Here is a 20,297-nt window from a genome sequence, read left to right as displayed (position 1 = left end):
ATTTGCAGAGGGCAAAAAAAAATTATTCTCCCGTTCTTTTTTTTTTTTTTTATGGACAGAAGTGTGTAATTACAGAGCAAAACAAACGATACCTTACAATAAGGCACTTTTAAATACAACTAACCCGCTATGCTATACTGGCTAGTTTCCAGCAAAGCTCCTACAAATCACAGCCCTAAACAGAAGAATAATTCTTATTCCAAACACTGGTCTGAAAACTGAAACGATAACAAGCTTTTTTTTTTTTTTTTTTAAGTTTAAGCTGACACATTTTCTGCATATGTCACAAGTTTGAGCTTTTAAATGTATAATTACATTTGAATCCGTTTTAATACTGACTTATTAATACATCAGTATTAAGCATGTATCAAGTAAAATACGCTCCCCCCACCTCCATTTTAAAACAAGTTGGAAACTAGTTCATTAAAACTGCAAGAGAGAAGTCAATGGAGAAAGTTGCCATCTACATATAGGCCAATTATCGTAACGATGCTTCATGCACATCTCAGGGTTTACAAATTAACAAGACGGTTACTTCAATGTTCAGTCACTGAACATTATTGCACTACAGACACCCACGAATAAATAAAAAGGCGCATTCAGCTTCCTTGTGCATTGCCGGCACCGATAACGCTCGGTGCTGCATTACCAGCCCTTCATGTCCTAAAGCCACATCAGGAAACGCGTCACCATTTCTGGAGATCCTTGACACGTAAATGCTTTCTTTTTAACACAACTTTGTCTTTCTGTATTTTCAGGAGTACCTTAGAGCTAAAAGCCAGCATCTGCTCTCGTTTGTAATCAGCGGCTGCTCGATGTCAGAAAGCCTTACTCTCCGTTGTCATTTTTTGTTTTCAAGACACTGTCTTCCTCAGAAGGAAGCTGTGAACAGCATTCATGCATGAATCATCTTCCTCCTTCTGACCACATGCAAGCCTTTTTTTTTTTTTTTCCCTAAATATGCCATTTTCCCTTTCCCATTCATTCTCAAAATAAACATAATCCTTTTTGTTCCTGACTGCTTCCAGTGTACAGCAGAACTGCCCATTGCCTTACAGAAACAAATACGCGCTGCTCTAACATCGGCGCCTTGTATGAATAATGTATTTATGAGGGACCCTTGTTCCTTCCCTTGAAAAATAAAAATAATTAAAAAACAGGAAACAATTCTCTCAGCTATAGCTTCTTAAGAGAGAAGGGAGAGGAATGAGTACAGGAAAGAGCCGAACAAGGGTAGTCTTTGAATAGACGACGTATCATTTCTAGCGCTCCCCTAGCACACAAACATAGCTGTCTGTGGTACTTACTGTGACTTCCTCAAACTGAACAACATCCCTCTATGTACAGAATATGACATATTGCTTACGCTGGTCATTCAATATTAAGTAAAAACAGCCCCTTCTGTAGTGAACAAAGCAATATAAAAGTGTCTATACAGAGCAACGGCTCGCACGCCAACACACAACTGGCAAACCATGCGGCAGCCACCCAGCCCACCACGCAGCACGCGGGGCTGGGTCTTGCTCATCCCTCGGGGACGGAGGGCTGACGACAGCCCAGAGAGGCTGTTGTACGTGAACGCTACCAACCCATCTTTTGCTTGCTGTGAGCAAAACGCACATGCGCAGAGAGCTGTCTGCATCAGCTGATCCCACAGGGTAACAGGTTATTTATTGTGCAGCAAGTTCCTATGTCTGAGCCCTAGAAGTCCTACGAGAACCACTGTAGCCTAGAACGGTGTCAACAGCATCCTGAGCATCTTCTACGGAGTCTCAATAAAAAGCTTTCAGATAGGTCAGAAGCAGAAGCCAAACTTCTAGGAAGTCATTCAACTTGGAAAATATCTGATGCTGGAGTTTGATAGGCTGCTGAGGTGTTTTTGTACCATGAACTGTTGGAAATCACCATATCGACGCTTCAGCTTGAAGATAAATTTCTGCTGAACAAACACTGACCTGTAAATGGCTGTTGAAAAACATCTTAGGAAGCCACACGGCCTCACAATTATGTTTGTAAAGTATACGAGGCAGGAGACAAGGGTTATGCTTCAATAGCAACTCCAATTACAGTAATAAAAACCCGACTTTCAGGCTGAAGGCCTAATTTGCTGATTTCATTTGTTTTACTGAGGTTGCTTATGCTTTCCAATGCCACGAGTTGAAGTGAGAGAATATCCCTATCAACTGATTATTGTTTTCCAGTTAAAATCCTATCAGGAAAACACTGATGAACTGCGATTCTTGCATTCTAAGAAAACGGCTGCTGCTGAAACTCATCAGTAATTACGATATATTCGGTTACAGAATGAGAAGACTGTTCACTCATAGAAGCTGCAGTCCTGGCAATACTTCACGTTGCAGACACACAGTTCGATTGACAGACTAAACCAATTTTAGCTGCCTGCGTATAGAAAAAAATAAACCAGACTTTTGGCTAATAGAAAGTCAGTCCTTTTCGCACACAGGCAATTGTTTTTACAGTACTGCGACTGTTACACAAAACATAAAATTACTTCAAACAACTTCACATCGGATTAACTCACTGTTGTACCACCCAGCAGAAGTGAAGTTGTATTAAGGGAGAAGGCTGGAGTTAACACCCTGTTCCTACAGCCCGCAGTACGCTCTGCTCACGACCTGCGTTGGTTCTGAGTTTACGCACAGAGAAGTAACAAATCGCTGCATAGTCAGGGAAATGTCACATCAAATTTTTTGCTCAAATCTCAAGCATGTATTCTGTTAAAGTGCAAAATACTCAAAAAAATGACACTTAGACATCCCAAATCACACTCGGAAAAAGTCCTTCCAAAAAAATCAGGTTGGTTGCTTTTTGGTTTTTTTTTTTTTTACTTTCGTATTTGACAATTACCACCAAGAAAATCATCCCAATTCACTTCAGGTTAATGAATAGAGCAAGTAGACATTTTCAAATACAATTACTTACAAGCATTCTTCTTTCAGAGCGATTGTTCAAGACTCATCCAGCAGGCAGCCTCCTCACCCTACCTAGGGCACTGCCGACACTAACACAGCAGGTGGTCACTAGGGTTTCCTTTTAAGAATACCAAGAGATGGATCATTCTACTGAGCATGACAACTAACAATTTGTTAACGTAATGACTACTGTAACTACCCTTCCCACGCTTATTAGGCCCTGATTCAAAAAAATATTTACATGCATTTTTACCTTTAAGCATATACTTGAGTCCTAAATTTGTAAGTGTTGTCCTAAGGAGCCTCTTACTGTTTTTTCCACCCATAGGAATAAACACATCCTGCGTATCCACAACAAATACATAGGCAGTAACAAACCCCCCAACCAGTACAAGCTTGTCAAGTTCACCACAAAGCAAACTCTCTGAATACTAATAAGAAAGAAGGAGCTTTCTTCTAGTGCAGTAAGACTCTGGGTTAAGGACAACATTAGAAATTAAGATTCCGGGTCTTGAACTGAGAGACTTTTTATTTCTCAATGAATTAAGTAAAAAACCACCAGCAGCCACCAAAACAGTTTTGGCTCTAACTGAAGTGAAATTTGAATGTAAATGGTCCTCCTCCAGAACCAAAGGGGTTGAATCCTTGCCATGTGTTCCAGTTCCTGTGGAAAGGGTTGCCCCCACCCTGCTGACTCTCTGCGTCCAGTGGGTCCTCTCCCGCATCAAACTTCCGCCTCATTTCTGAAGGAAAGAAAACCAGGTGGAATCATGGCAGAGTCATTAGGGCAGTAACACCAAGCATCTTTGATGAGCAATAACCCCCCCAAGGTTAGAATTCAGAAATGCCCCCGGGGCCAGAGAGCTGCAATTATCTCTTGTATTGGCAGCATCTGTAGAACCCAGTTACTTGGGAGTTTTTCAAAGCTGTCCAGGAGACTGCCAGAGAAGAGACCAACTGTGTGAAAACACTGTATGAAAAATTTCAAACAAGTCATTTAGTTTAAAACACGGCAAGACAGCACTTGGCTGTCCAGTAGGACAGGTACGAATTTCAACAGGGACAGGACAGTTGCAATTTGACCAACCGTGTCCCACAAATAATTGGGATGTTTTGTCCTCAATGAGTTTATTGGACCTAACTCTCTCATAGCCACACTCACTCGGGATAGTCTGAGGACAGACCATGCTGTATATCCTACCAATTCTTTGCAACGAATAAATTCCAATATTGATCATTCAGCAGGAGCACAAAAGTCAGCATGCAGAGCCCCAATGTTTTCTATCTTTTCCACAAACCGTTCAGGCAGAGAGCTGTCTAGGAGACAGCAGTTTGGAGGCAGAAGGCATGTTCTTGAAATAATTTTGTCCAGTGGGGACAAAGTTGAAAGCCTCCCCCAAGACCTACAGACAAGTCACAGGCTACACCACTACTCTGTTATTTACACCCGCATATAACTTTCGAGCAGCCTGCAAGCACCGCAAGGTTTTTGATCATCCGGCACTTTTTCAGGACACCCATTTTATCAAGGCAGAGCAGGGAAGCAAAGGAGTAAGTTAGGGGGGAAGCATGAGACTGGCTGAGGGAGGAATGTGGAAGATTGCCTCAAAGTACACCGCAGCCCTACGATAGTAAGCTTGCGAATCAAAGCTCGGAGTCTCAGAGGTCCACAAGCTTTATAGTTTTCCTTTACATAACCAACAAGGCCTGGGCTAAATATCTGGATGAAAGGTGAGAATGTCATTGCAGTAAGAAGAGATAGAAAGCACTACAGATGGCACTACAAAACCCAAATGCGACTGGTGTTACTTTTCTGGCCCAGTTGGTTTGACAAGAATGGTAAACATGACGTAAGAAGTGCCAAGGAGAAAGTAGATGAAAACGTCCTGGAGGTGTTGAGAGGGCAAACAACATCTCAAACACTTCTAGTATATAGACCTCCTCATTCGTGTACATAATTATGAACAAAAGTCACATTAAAACAGAAAAAGGTTTTCTGACCAGAAGTGTTTGCAATGCAGTTCACTACTCTCAGATCCCTCCTTCCCCCAAGAAAGTCTGAGCCCATCTGCCTAATTATCACTTAGATGATCCTCAACAATTAAAGATAAAAATGGGAGCCTCTGATACCTACATCTTTAATTGCCTCTGTTTCCAGTGACCATACAGGACCAATTTAAAGACAAGAACTTAACAGACAGCTCTGGTTGACAGGGTTGGGTTTTAGTTTGTGGGTGGTTTTTTTTTGTTGTTGGGCTTTAGGGGTTTTGTTGTTGTTTGGGTCTGCTTGCCTTTTTTTTTTTTTTTTTTTAAAGTAAAGGAGGTGAGATAACCACACCACCCTGGGTTTTTGGTTTTTTTGTTTTTTTTTTTTATTATTACATTCTTGAAAGTAAATGGCCCAACACCTTCTGTTCGTATCTTGGTGAGACCAACATCAAATCTCCCAGTCACCACACCACAGGTCTCCCGGGAGGGTGACTGCATTCCTCACATTTTTCCCCTCCTCCAGAGCTGACCAGCAGGCAGCCAGACCTGACAAGGCTTCTTGCTCCTAGGGACTGGGCCAGCCCCAGGAGCCTGGCCACAGGCCAACAGCAAGGCCATCCTCTACCTCAGGCTGACAGGAACAGAGAACTCAGTCCCCTGCCCTCAGGGAAATGCTCTGTTTGCAGAGCATCTGTTTGCACAATGCATCTAGGCTTTGATACGCACAGCAAGGGCCATTTCTGAGGGCTTCTCTGGAGTACTTCAGGTGCTGTTATAACCTAAATGTGGTTTGCAATAAAACTTTAGGCAGAAGGAGACACTCACATCCTTAAAGTAAGGACCTCCAGAGTTCACCAATCCTGGAAATCTCTGTAAGATGACATCCTAAAAAGAGGCCTTTGAAATAATAATAATTTTTATTTGACTTTAAACAGAAGTCACTGAAACAATAAATAAATCCAGGTGTACATCTGACTTCCTGCATCAGACTGGACGCAAGTACTCCCTGCTCTGGGTGTCCCTTGCTCAAGCAGGGGGGTTGGACAAGATGATCTCCAGAGGTTCCTTCCAAGGCCTGCCATTCTGTGATTTTGTGATTACTGCACTGCTGTCTCAAGATGGATACGGGGAGAAAGGGAGGCTGTAATGCTTGTTATGACTTGCACTTGCTGCATTTTTACATTACTGTAAAAAGTAATTAAAAAAAGTTAAGTCACTGCATAAGAACAATCATTACCTGGGTCAGTGAGGACTTCTTTAGCAGCTGCTATGTCAATGAATTTTTTCTCTGCTTTCTTCTTTTCTTCCTCACTCTGGAAGTTATCAGGGTGCCACTGGGATGCCAGCTTTCTGTAAGCTTTTATGATTTCTTGCTTTCGAGCATTTCTGGATGGATAAAATTATAGACAACTTTAAACTTTCTCATTGTTTATATGCCACCCTAGTGAATCTACAGGTCTATTTTAAACACTGAGACAGCAATTAAGGGCATCAGGAAAATTATGAGTCAGTTAACCTCCTGCAGGTGGCACTCAAGATTCTTTACACAAAAAACCAGAGGAAGCAGGTTGCAACTCTAAACAAAGATTACTCACTCTTTCCTTCGCCATCCATTTACTTTCCTTGGAAAGGTTCTACTGCCAGCTACTATGCAAAATACAGTTTCCAGTCTGAAGAATTTACAATCAGGTGAGTAACAAAGAGAAGAAATCAAATCGGTTCATGATTGGAAGGATGACCAATACTAACTCAGAACTGGACATTTGGTTGGTCCTCATTAGGGAGGGAAGTCATTAGTTTCTCAAGGTTAATGGCAGAAGTATTTTAGACACCTTTCAGTTAGTCCTTTCAAACTCTTCTGATCTGTCACACTATCCACCACGTTTTTGCTTTTTGTTGCTTTCAGTAATTCTTTCTGGTCTTTGTTTCTTCCCCAATTCATTCACCTGACTCTTGATCATCTATACTAAGAATTTCTTGCCAAAGGGTTTATAGCCTTCCTTCCCAATGTTGCTTTTTCATTCTTTCTAAAGGAGTTGCAAACCAATGCTACTTAGAAGCTGAACACTGCTAAACTAGTACAGTAGGAAAGTAGAGGTAGCAAGATACAGGAACAAGAATTAATACCCAGCAGAACAAATTTAAGTGATCAACCCTAGACATACTGGTTTAATAACCAGCTTTCACATCATCTCAGATATTAATATCTCACCTTTTTACTCCTAAGATTTTATAGTAATCCCTCTTCTGTGATTGCTTCAGCATCCTCTGGGCACGTTCTAGCCCCTCCCGAATCTGCTGGTCATTTTCACTATTGGCTTGAGCAGTCTCATAGTCTTTAATAGCTTTGATGACAAAAGTGAATGAAAAAAGATTACACAAATCTTTACAGACTTCAATTTAAAGAACTCAATCGCTCACTAAAACTGAAGGTTTGCTATTACCATAAACAGCAATTTTTATTTCAACTTGCCATTATTTATTTTTTTTTATTTGGAAACCTTGGAGTAAAGGAGATTAATTTTCACATATAAATTAGGTAATTTTCTTTACTTAGGTTCATCACACTTTTTAGAAAGGAAGGAGAAAGGAGGTTACTAGCGGCTGTACATTGCTGTTCAACTGAAGGCTGCATTATACAGAGTCTTTAAATTAATATTCTTTCCTCTCCCACAGTCTGCACTCAATCAACATAACAAAAAACCTCTTCCTCTTTAATGACAATAAAGATGGATTTGAGATTACCAGTAAGTTCGTACTGTTAGTGAAAGACAAATATTCACTTTTTACACCTCTGCATAATATGCAGACAGTTATATTTTAAGGTTTGGTTTGGTTTTTTGGTTTTTTTTTTCCAAAGGCATGCTCTCACTTTCATTACAAGAGTTGCATTTCTCAGGAATGAAAGCAGGAGAGGTGCTGTAACATATTGATGAATTTTTAAGAAGCTCCAGGTCTACACTTTTTTTAAAAAATGTAAACAATACTATTATTGTAAGTGGTAACTGAATGCTTAGGATACCAAGTTTAAATATTCTTTGATATCAAGATTTATCAAGGGAAGCAACTGTTGAAGTCTTTAATGAGACTGTTCTTCTTTCTCTGTTATAATCCTCAAAGTCTCATTTGCAGATCCAAGTCTCCTAGGTTTCTCAAGTTAGACAAAGTACTTGCATCAGATTATTTCCAAGCAGATGCTATTTCTCAGCAGGTGTTACATTTGTTTTTCACTGTTTCTGAGCAAGACAGCAGGAAGTGCTAATGAATTTATATTACCCAGACATCTGATAACACTGCAATCTTATTTTGGCTATTGAAAAAAAAAAAGAAATTCCAAAAAGTATTTCCAGTGCCCCAACAATTTCACATGCTATTACAAACAAAACAAAATTTCTACTTATTTTCACATCACTGGACACTCATTTGCTGCTTGAACAAAGCATTTTGGCTTCTGCTGATGTTTTTAATTTGTCCAGTCATTTAAAAAAAGGCAACAAACGGGGGCATACGCTAATACGTGCGCCCGATATATGCTGTCAAAACTGATAAAAATAACGAAGATGCAGCGATTTCATTATTCTGCTTTACCGCTCCAATAATTTCAAGCACCAGCATGTTTCATCTGCTTCATGCGATAATGGAAGGGCCCATCACAACGTCCTGCTGAATGCGGATCACATTGCTCAACTTCACTGAGCACCACATCATCTACAGCACATACCACTGCTAGGAACCAAGCTGATCAGGTGTCAGGTATTTGCAAGGACAGTGCTAGATGTCTCTTTTTTAAAATTGACTCCCTTATTTAAAGGCTGCATATATTAAGCATATGGGAAGGTATGTTTTTAGTGCTGCACCCAGCACACCCAATGGCAAGTACATTTTGCACTTTCTCTCAGTTGGAAGAGAATTCCATTTTGATGGTACTCTCCAGTAGGAATTTTCCTTTCAGAGAGCTAATGGTTCTCCCCACCTGAGTGATAAGGGTTGCAAGCAGGTGAAAGCCACAAAAAGTTTGCTATGAAACCAGGAGATTCATCACTAATTCACAGTATGTTGAGTGAGATATGTAATCAATTCTTCTCAGCAGCTATTTCTAAATGCACTAGCACCTCACAAACCAACACAAGAATCACTGCTGCTTCCTACTGGCCTGTCGTTTCAGAGGGCATAATTTCTTCCTTTCATCCTGTCCCACGACATGAAAGGAACAACCAGTTTCCAGTATCACTTTCAATTTAAATACTTCAGTCAAATCTAACTCTCCTTCTTTCAGTACAAGAGCCTTCACAATCTCTCAAACAGTAATCACATTGAATCTCTAAACACCTTAGCCAGCTTTCCTATCTTGCCTGCATTTTTAAAACACAGTGACCAAGAGTGGCCATTATTCCACATGCAGAATTAATCTCCTATCAAAAACGAGTAACTACAGACAACCTACGTCCATGCAACTCTGTTAGAGTCGTAACTGAACCAGTTACGCTCTTACTGAAATAGGGATTGTTTCTTCTAGAGTAGCGGAGAGGGGAGGGGGGAAAAAAAAAGAATGTCCTGACCAAATTTGAAACTGCAAGGTGGTTTGGTTTTTTTTCTTCCTTGACAAAACTTGTGCTATACACGTTACACAGGACTCCTGTACTTATGAGGTAAGCCAGAAAGGGAGTCATTACACATCTGTCTCAGCAGACAAGCCCTAGAGCCCATGTGATTATAAAGTAATTAAAACCATTTGATGGGAATCAGAATTCAGCTATACATACTGAAGTGCATCTTGAACAATAATCACCTTCAAAAGTTTTGAATTAAAAGTACTTTGAAATTTCCTATCTTTAAACAGGAAAATAGGTGCCTCCAGCTTGAAATTTTCTTGAGGGAAGAATGAGAATCAGTTTGCCCCTTTAAATATGAGACTACAATTTTAATTGCTTTACTGTTCTCTACAGCAAAGAGAGATCAGCCATCGTTTTATAGCAGTTAAAATTGAGGGGTAAGTGAAGACACCTTCAGGCAGGCTAACATGAATGGACTATAATGCTGTTTATGGAAGCTCTGCTGGAAGGCAGAGTGTAACTACAACCATCTCACTACTGTCAAGGGCAGGAGGAAGGCAGGGATATGCTAAGCAAACAGGGATTTGGAGGAGCACAGCTCTATTCTTGCATGGTTGTCCACTCAGAATCAGGCTAAGCCAAGTTCAGCAGGCTCCAGGCCAGGAAATAAGCTCTCCCAGATCCCAGGGGTGTCCTCTGTTTCCTTGTATCCTATGATAGGGAGGCATCTGCTCCAGCACAAGACCAAGACGGCTCTGTGCACTTGTGCAGGACCTTGTTACAAAACATTTTTTTCCCCTCTAACTTGCAAGAGTTGCCAGATTCCCTCACCCTAGAGGAACCAGAAATAGATGAAGATTTAATAGAAGGTAACGTTAGAAAGATCCAAATTGAGATTCATTAATTTCAAGAAAACAAACAGATCAATTCTGTCCACTAGTAAGAAGCAAAAGGTACATATAAGAGGACTCACAGCAGGGCCTGTTTGGCCTGCCCCTCTCTGTACACTCCTCTGAGCTGAAGGTTCGTACACCTTGAGCGGAAAAATAATCTCAAATTTTCTTTGGGTTCTCTTTTTGCTGATACTCCTTCCTCTTAAATCAAAAACCTTTGTACAGGCTGTAAGCTACGTAGATTTGTGTTCTGTACCTTTAACTATTTTTAAGTAAGTGCAGGATTTATTTTATTCATTTGTAGGTCTACTTTTCCCAACATGGACAGGGCTAACTTCCACCATACTGAAGTACAGAAAAAGACAGGAAAATGCCCAGAAGGGGCCCCATCACTGTGAAATCTTCCTAAGCCTTACTTTTAGGTTAACACTGCAGTTCTAAACAATCAAAAGATGGAAGAACATTACCCTAAGAAAACCAGAAAGACAATTTTTCCTCACACTTTGGCTTATTTTTAAGCAATCCCCTTGTCCAAAGGTCATCAGTTCTCTGAAATGCTGTTGCCTTTGACCCATTTCCTTATAAGGGGGAAGAAGGCTTGCCAGCCACTGCAAAGAGGCACTGGGACTAGGACTAGGTCACTTCAGAGGTACAAAGTCTACAGGGCTGATGAAGAGGACTGCCTGAAACTACACCAGTCCTCTTTACACCATGCTTTCATCCGAGTCAAGGAGCCCTAAAAAAAGAACAAAATAGGTATCTAATTTTTGAAGTGAACTTCAAGAGGCGAGCAGTATCATCTCCCAGTGATTAATTTCTCAAAAAGACAAAAAATATCTGAGTGTACTATTAATGAGAACAGCTGCTTCATGAATGTTTAAATCAAAAATATTTTTTTTGTTCAGTTGTAAAGCAAGAGATCCAGTACCAGAATACAGAAGAGGAAAATTCTATGAGTACTAAAAATTAATTCAATGAGTAATAAAATTAATGGAACTAGTTTTTGCAGATTTAATGCCTACAAGTCCTTTTCCTCATCACATTTGACTGAAACAGCCCAATGCTTCAAGAATTGCTGCATAACTAGCACAGGAATGGAACAGACAGATTCTCCAAATTTCCTTCTCGTGCCTGGTTTCTTGCGGAAATAAGATTCACTGAATTAAATTTTGAAGATTATTTTTATAGCGCATTAGCACTTGAAGAGCACTAAGAAGCTAGGTAACAACATAATGGCACACTCAGACACACCAGTTACTCAGTCCCTACTCTCCAAGGCTGTAGATGGGACCATGTAACAGCATGCATTTTACAGAAACCCCATGTGGAAAATGCAGCCTCAGGAGTAGAATCAGTTTACTGCTCTTAGCAGCACTGCAGAGACCCTCAGAGGTGAAGCAATGGCTGTTATCTTCCTCTGCCCTCAATATTTGCTAGGGGATAGAACAGTATTGTTTCACGCTGCCATCTAAAGACATTAAAATGGAGTTCCTAAACTGGATTTACATCACCCTAACTATAATTACCTTTTACCTCTAAATGCAATTGTCTGACATTGCTGATGACATAAAATGTGTTTGAGTAAGTTGAGTAAGCTGTATGGTCCTATAAAACATCCTGAGCACAGCCCACTGTTGTAAAGACAACTCCGCCACAGATAAAACAAGCACATTCCACTTATACTAATCAAGACAAAATTACCAGCAGATATTTTCATAAATCTGCAACTACCAGTGCTGATTAGGGCTAACAACCTGGTGTAGAATCAAAGTGCATGTTAAAAATTTTTGAAACACTGACTGCATTTTAAATGCCCACAAAAAAGTATGTGCAAACTGCATGCAATTGTACCTTCTTCATACAGGTCTTCCAGCAAATAAGCTTCCGCTCTGTCTTTCAGGGCATTCACATTGGTTGGTTCCAGCTGCAGAACTTCTGTACAAGCTTTTATGGCTTCTGTAGCCTGCTGATTCTAGAGAGGAGAAAGTAAAACAAAATTCAGGTAGTTGTGGGGTTTTGGTGGTTTTTGGTTTTGGGGTTGTGGGTTTTTTTGGTTTTGTTTTTTCAAGAAATTTACAGAGGGAGATAGGAGCAGAATTACCTTTGATAAACAGTGGCAGATCCTTTCTTTGGCACGAGTAGCATAAACTGGGACTTCTGGCTCAGTTTTCATTACAGATTCATATTTACTGATAGCATCTTCATACCTGTTTAAATCGAAGATAAACATAACATCATGCAACATAACTATTTAAGGCTGTTGCCATTTATTTACAAATTTTAAAGTTTTAAAATTCACAGATTTTCACATCCTTCTAGCAATGTACCTTAACTGTAATAGTCTTAAAGGTGTAGTGTGAGACAACAGTACAAAGAAAACTGTCAGCCACTTCAGGAATTGCCCCCCCATTCCCTTTTCTGTGCTCTAAGACAGAGGAGCAGGCATTATGCCTGGCGGCTTTTGCACAAGATAACGACTACCAACCCTCAGTGTGCACAGACACACAGTCTCTAGATACGCCTCCTGTCCAACACACCACTCTGCACTTGACAAAAAGCATTTCCCTCTCTGGTATCTGAGGTGGACTAAGTCTGGAGTCTTGCTGTGAGCACTGTGCTATCTGCATTTCTTGGTACCAAAAAAAAAAAAAAAGTTCTTTATGCTAGTTTGAATCAGGCAGTTGATTTCTCCCTTCCTTTCTCCACAAGTCACATAATAAAATGTATTTTTGCTGTGAAGGTTTCAAAGATGCTAAAGTTCTACAGCTTGAGTAAGACACGGCTTAGAACATTCACCTAAAAATTCAAGTGTGTGACTGAACCCATGGGTTGGTACAATCTAGGAGAAATCTAAGCTCTCAGAAGACTGCCTGAAAATGTGTTGATACTGGATTAAATAGAAGACTAAAGTGAAAAGAGTCCAGACAGACTGCTGACTTAATAGAACCATCTTCAGCTGTGCTGATTCACATTCCTGATGTACTCAATTTTAAAAGGCCACCCTGACAATGCTTAATCACTTGTTAGGGGTCCTTACAGTTGGGTATCGTGTGCTTGGTAACACAAAAAACTGAAATACAGGAAGAAACAGGAAGATAGAGGCATCGTTTATCATTTAACAGGGTGCACAGAAGCAGCCCATCCATCAGATCCACTTTTGCTGTCAAGGCACTGCAGAGTTACTAGGTGGTTTTAGTCTAAAGATGTGGTGCTTTAGTCACAGCATAGTTGAGGTTGGAAAGGACTTCTGGGGGTCATCTGGTTCAACTCCCCTGCTCAAGCAGGGCCATCTACAGCAGGTTGCCCAGGACCGTGCCCAAATGGATTTTGAATGTCTCCAAAGTAGGGACACTCCACAACTCCTCTCTGGGCAACACGTACCACTGAAAACAAGGGGGTGGTGGGAAGCATTTCCTTATGTTCCAGTGGAACTTCCTGTTTCAGCTTGTGCCCATTGCCCCTGGTCCTGTCACTGGGCACCACTGAAAGGAGCCTGGCCCTGCCCTCTTTGCATCCTTCCTTCAGTATTTATATACATTGATGTAGCAGAGAAGACTCAGGGGGAACAGTCCCAGCTATCTCAGCCTTTCCTCACAGGAGAGAGATGCTCCAGCCCCTCCATCATCTTAGTGGCAGTTTACTGGACTTTCTTGCTCAGTAGCTCCATCTCTCTTGTACTGGGGAGCCCAGCATTCCAGGTGTGTCCTCACCAGTGCCAAGTAACAATACTGAAGAGCTGACAAATATTATCCCTATCTTGGTCTTACAACCTGCTCCACAAATACGTTAAGTATGCACAGAGAAGACAGTGGCATCAGAAGGAATCAGAATAGGGTTGTCACTATGTGAGTCAATATTTATTTTAATTGTAATTTGAGAACCGTGCTCAGTTATCCACTTCAACTGACAGATGCAAAAAGCATCACTTAATCAACATCTCAATCAATAATAAGTTGGCGCCTCAGTAGTGATTTTTTTCTTATTTTTTTTTTCCTTTAATACAGCAGTGAACACTTACCTGCCTTCTCTGATTAATTCCTCTGCCGACTCGATCTGCTTATTGAGTTTCTTTACTTGCTTATAGAGAGAAAAGCATTGCTTATGGTCTTGGTCCAGTTTCAGACACTCCCGGACTTCACTTTTCACAGGGAGGTAGGGAGGAAGGAAAAAAAAAACCATATCCAAACAAGACAAAGACATTACCACATGTTATGAAATTTCACTTAGAGACACAATGCAGCGTCTACAAGCTGTCCAGAACAACAGTTGACGACTTTATACAATTTCTCTCTTTATCCAAAAATGAATTTAAAGTGAGTTTTAAAAGTCTTCCAGACCATACAGGGATGATTGTCTGGTTTTGTTTTTAGTTATCTTGTATTGCCAAATATACCAAAACTGAGAAGTGTTACATTAATAACTGACTAAACAGCAGAAGAAAAATACACCCTGGGAAAGACGCTATATTCAGCAGTTATCAGATACCATTGTTTGCAATTTTCCCACATATTTAACTCAGCTATATTACAGAATACCTATGTAGAAGTACATTTCATGCTGCCTGAAACAGAAAAAGCTCAGCTAAGACCCCAAACCTCCTCTTGATGGAATATCAGCCCAGCCTTCACTGTGAAGACTGTTTTATCAGACTCTGATTAGGGCGGCTACCTCTTAAAACAGTCAAAAGTCTTTAAAAAATCCCCCAGAACGCAGGAATAAAAGTTTTTTAGCATACAGAGTCATCACTGTACAACTAAGGTGTTACTTTCAGACAGAGATCACAAAATCTTAATTTTGTTCCTAAGCACAGACAAAAATATCTATTATTCAAAAATCATTTAGCCTGTAAAGGTAAGAGGAAGAAAGTAAAGGAAGGACAAGATTAATCACTCAGCAAGTCCAAGGGCTATAGAACTCTTTCTTAGTATATCTTACAATGGGAAAAATAAAAATAATCAGAGAATAAAAAGATAAGCTATCCCTTCATTCTGATACCATTCTGTTCTTCAATAGCTCTCTCAATTCTACTTATAAAAATTGTAAGATTTGGTTATTAACAGAGGAAGTCCACTTCTGGATTTCAGAGGAAAAAAAAAAAAACCACACACCTATTCTTGAAATCACTAGGCTAAGTGATGGTCAGCTACCAAAAGTCACCACAGAAGTGACGTATGAGCTCCATAGGTTAAGTATACTCTGGAAAGGGGATCGCTAATGCAAACCAATTAGTTATTTGGCATTTACTTTTGCCCGGCTATAAAATGAATTTTTGCAGTTATAATCACATACAGTTTTCATCTACCAGCCTTTGTCATACACTGCCAAGAAAAGAAACTCAGGCTTTTTCAGTTCCTTTCACCTCTTACTGAACAGATTCTGAGGCAGAAACCATATTGGAAGGAGTCTGGTGATGCAGGTAGCGCATCCGAGATGATGAGTAGCACAGAAACCACCTGTGTGCAAACAGAAGGATTATACCATCTGTCCAGCTGAACACAGAGTGTGAAGTTAACGGTCTGAACTGGGCAAGGGCAGTTATCTGCAGGGCTGACTAGGGATGTATGGAAATAACACCTTAAATAAAAAAACAACTGAATAAAATGGTAGGACGTTATCTAAGACATACTGTCTGCAAGAACAAAAGACTGCCAGCTCTGGATCCCCAGCACCTCATGGTTGGATGCTCCTGTACTTTTTATTTATTATTCTTAAGCTTGTAACCTTTTGTTCCTACTCTTGAAAAAAAAATCTAGCCCTAAGACTTACTGCATACATTTTTTGTTTGCATTGTAAACCTAACTTGAATGGAGGTTCAAGGTTAAAAAACCAGACTCCACCAACGCAAGTTTAGAGAAGCACTTTCTTCTTGGATGGAGAAATACAAGACAGACAGTAAATGTATGCAACTCTGACGGACCTGCTCTATGGCTTCTGCTTATGTAAGCAAGATGCTAAGAACCATCGATGGCTGGTCTGCCAAGACCAATAAGTTCTTAGCTTCTAGAAAGGACCTTCCTTTATCAGATACAGACCAGAGTTGCTACTCTATCCAGAAACCAACATAGATATTTCACAGTTTATCATGACCTATACCATCACATTTTCTGCCTCAATTATAATGATTACAGTAAACAGTAAAATTACCTGAGTGATAATTCATGGTCCCCCAGCTGATAATATATTCTGCTGATTTTATAGAAGGCTTCAGTGTTATCATTCTTTAATTTGGCAGCAGCTTTCAAGTCACTAATGGCTTTGCTTGGTTCCCCTTCCTTTATATAACACTCAGCTCGAAGTTCCCGTAGCTCTGCATCCCAAACACAAACCTTGAGAAATCAAAATTAAAGCTTGTTTTTGGTCCATACCACTTCACTTCTTTTCCTCCCCAACAAAAGAAAAATCCCATTTTTTTTCACTTTGCCAACTGCAATAGCATAAGGTTCAAGCTGCACACAGAGCACATCAAATTAGCATCTCTGCTTCCTGGTGGATGCTGTGATGCACCTGCCCAAAGAGAAAACAAAGGCCTAAAAAATTTGTAAATGATTCAATGAGCTCATGCAGGGCGATGAATTAAATCTACTGGCACTGCTTAAACTGGGGCAGTCTGTTGAGCCTCCAGGGAAGGATATCAGAATCATAAATTATTATATCTTCCCAAAAGAACAGTGGTAATGAGCAGCAAGGACCAAGCTGTCAGTTATCCTCTAGAAAGAAGCCTGTGGGCAAGATTCAGCTACGCAAGGTTTGACCTTAGTATCTGGAGTTTTAAAGATCTATACAGAAGCAACAATGTCACAGTACACAAGAATAATTACTTAAAAGGGATCGCCTATCATCATTTGTTTTAGAGAATTTATTCTGGGTCTTATAGTTTGTTTGTAAACCATCATTTTAAAGAACGAGGCTTTTCTGATTTTCTGTGTTCCCTCCCCATAAACAAACTCCCACACTTCGGCAGTTTCTTCACCAAAAGCTAGAATGTTGTAAATCCCAAGTCAGTGTTAATTTGTATGTACAGAGTCAGAGCAGTTGACTGTCTTTTAACATCTATTTCTATACAACACACAAAATGCCCATGTGATTGAGTTATCTACATTTATATTATCAGACTACCTTTACTGATTAAGATTCAACAAATACAGGTATCTAAGGAACAAGCTGAAAATCCAGATTGCTACATTCGTTTTTGACTTTGTTTTTTTTATCTTTTGTTACTTCCTTTTTTCAAGACACAACTTGCCTGCATATAGGCAACAAAAAAATCTAGATAGAAAAGCCTACACCTCCTATATTTGGCAAAACTTCATTGGTTTGAGAACTACTTTTTTCCCTGCTTCCCCAGGAACACTGAACTGTGGAAAAATGGGGAAGTATAATCAAGCAAGTTACCCATAACAGAAGTTTGGTTCAAATGGTATATTTAACCCTAAATACAATCTATTATTTTGACTTTTTTGAACATTCTCCACTCTCCAACTTCACAATGGACTCACGGTGCTCAGCAAAACTGAGCCAATTACACCAAGTGTTTTCACATCAGTGAAAAAGTTATGAAACAAAAATACACAGGTGCCAGACAGGAGCTCTTAGTTCCCTTCCACAGCACCATTTTACTTAACACTTACTGCCAAGATTTCATCAAGAAGAGAAATAGCAGCTTCGTAATCCTCTTGCTGGTAGGCAGATAATGCTTGTGAATGCAGGCGCTGTAGCTCATCAGATTTTGTCAGCTGAGTCTGGGCTTCTTTTTCCTCATTATTGCTAGGACTGGATTTGAGCTGCAAACATTAACAAGGAGAGAGACGGAAATGCTTGTTCAAGGACCTCTTTTTGTCCCATTAATAATCATATAATGGAGAACTGACTAAAGCTGCAAATAAAGCAAAATTAGTTTTAGAATTCCACTGGAAACGTTTCCAACTCCAAACTTCAACAAAAGGAGGACATTTTTAGCTTCAGTAAGAATTGTCAGAAGTCAGAAATCTAATTCTACAACTCCCCCACTTGATCATTTACTATTGGGCATATCATACACAACAGTCCTCATCACCCCTGGAAGTCACGGACCTCTCAGTTGTAGCCTAGTCCATTCATCTCTCTGCAGACAGCTAATAAACACTGGATTCCCCGGAATCAGTAGGAAGTAAATCCACTCATCTCACTTTGAGCACAATACTTATTTATAAATGCATGACAGACAAATGCAACATGTCACAGATAGTATTACTGTAACGCTGTGTTTCTTTTCCCCAGAAGGGATGGCTACAGCAGCAAGTTAAGACGGAGGAAAGGCTCAACTGGGATCAGCTGGGAATTTATGCACTTCGCTTCATATGTAGTTTTCAACAAGCCTAAATAAAGTTTTATCTACGAAAACTGATTTCTCAAACCCCTCTCTCCAAGCAAATAGAAGGGGTTACATTGTACTTGCCTTCATTTGTTTAGGCAATTTGTTTATTTTCAAAGGAAACTAAAAAACCCCCAAAATCTCTCACAGGCAACTCTGCTACCACCCAGGAAGACAAATACAGGCCAGGAAAAAATCCCAGTCATTCCCTTGTAAAGTCAGGCAGTAATTTGTAAAATTAGTGTAGTTTGAATAAATGACTTTAAAACTCTGGAAAGGGACCAGCAGGACTTGCTTTTTCTTTGTTTGCTTTAAAAAGCAAAACTTGCAATACCTTGCATTTTATATACAGAATGTTAACTAATGTTACTGAGTCCTCACAGTCATCCAGTACCTTTTCTTTCCTCCTTGATCCTGAAATAGCCCTTTCCCTTTTTCTCATCAAGAAGTTCATCAAACACTCATATTTTGTGCTTAAGTATCTAATATAATTCAATAACATCAGCCCTCAGGTCTCCTTTAACAAAATCTTCCCTGGTTCTAAACCTTAAGTACATGAAAGGAAAAAGCCTGGATGCAACATAAAAAGCATGCACAGGTCCCACCTCTTTCAGATTCCTTATTTCAAGTCTTTTTCAGCCTTATGCAGTTGTGTCATTTTACTTTGGCAAAAATCAAGTTGTACTTAGACCTGAAAATTTTTCCTTTATCCCCTACACTGTCTTTCAGCAAGAGGAGAAGAATGTGATCAAAGAGTTTTCTTCTTTGTAGGCTAATTCCTAATATGTGTCTCAAAAAGCTTTCCTTCTGGTTAGAACAGAAACTCTGCCTACAAACCCCTGGTGCTGTGCATCTTTTTTCTCGCCCAAATCTGGAGCCTGTAGCAGAGGCCAATTTCTGCACCTGTAACTTTAAAAGTTCGAAGACTACAGAACCCTCTGAAGTTCTGAACTCTTTAGTTCCAGCTGACTTGTTTAATTTTCTCCCTGAATTTCACAGCATTTTCATCTCTTAAAAATTAAAAGCTTTTGCTACGGCCAAGCTTTATGCTTCCATTAAAACTTACCTCACGATAACACTGTACTACTTAGACACACAGTATGTTTCTTGTGATTTATTTGGAGCAAAACGACAGTAGAATATGAAAAGCAATTACACAATCATACAGACAAGTCCAATAGCAATAAAGACCATTTGAGTGAAAAATCCTAGATAATTTTAGGTACTACAAAATGTTCAGTTAAAAAACCCCAAACTTTTCAAGCTATCATTCAAACTAAAGCCATCAAGTGTTTGTATGCTATCGTATGACAAAAACATACACTCAGCTCTTAATAAGTAATTAGTGTATTGCCATAAGGTTTTAATCAGTAATGTTAACTAAAGCAAGGAAAAGCCTGTTCATTCAGCTCCAGCAAAAAAAGCTGGAAATGTGATGCAGTTGTTTGATACTCTCATTTTGGTTTACTTCCCAATTTTTTTTCCTTGTATTTTTGCCCTGTGATCAGAGGACTGTCACATCACTAACAAATCACTTCTCAATTATTCCTCCTTTTCCTATGGAGCAGTAAGCTTGGAG

At 39.8% G+C, this 20,297-nt stretch overlaps 1 protein-coding gene across 1 annotated transcript in view; it reads right to left on the bottom strand.

Moving 5' to 3' along the window:
• Positions 1–3,444: 3,444 nt before the first annotated feature.
• DNAJC3 (DnaJ heat shock protein family (Hsp40) member C3) overlaps positions 3,445–20,297 on the bottom strand; it is a 35,999-nt gene continuing 19,146 nt past the window's right edge. The window contains exons 5-12 of the mRNA XM_075089748.1: positions 17,997–18,149; positions 16,513–16,694; positions 14,387–14,506; positions 12,470–12,575; positions 12,220–12,340; positions 7,135–7,267; positions 6,160–6,308; positions 3,445–3,676 (exon numbers count right to left, since the gene is read on the bottom strand). Of these exons, the coding sequence (XP_074945849.1) occupies positions 3,519–3,676; positions 6,160–6,308; positions 7,135–7,267; positions 12,220–12,340; positions 12,470–12,575; positions 14,387–14,506; positions 16,513–16,694; positions 17,997–18,149 (1,122 nt within the window). The 3' untranslated portion in view covers positions 3,445–3,518. The remainder of the gene's footprint in view (positions 3,677–6,159; positions 6,309–7,134; positions 7,268–12,219; positions 12,341–12,469; positions 12,576–14,386; positions 14,507–16,512; positions 16,695–17,996; positions 18,150–20,297) is intronic.

The sequence above is a fragment of the Phalacrocorax aristotelis genome, chromosome 1 (genome assembly GCF_949628215.1).
Source record: "Phalacrocorax aristotelis chromosome 1, bGulAri2.1, whole genome shotgun sequence".
Taxonomy (NCBI): domain Eukaryota; kingdom Metazoa; phylum Chordata; class Aves; order Suliformes; family Phalacrocoracidae; genus Phalacrocorax; species Phalacrocorax aristotelis.
This window is presented reverse-complemented; position numbering and strand designations above follow the sequence as displayed.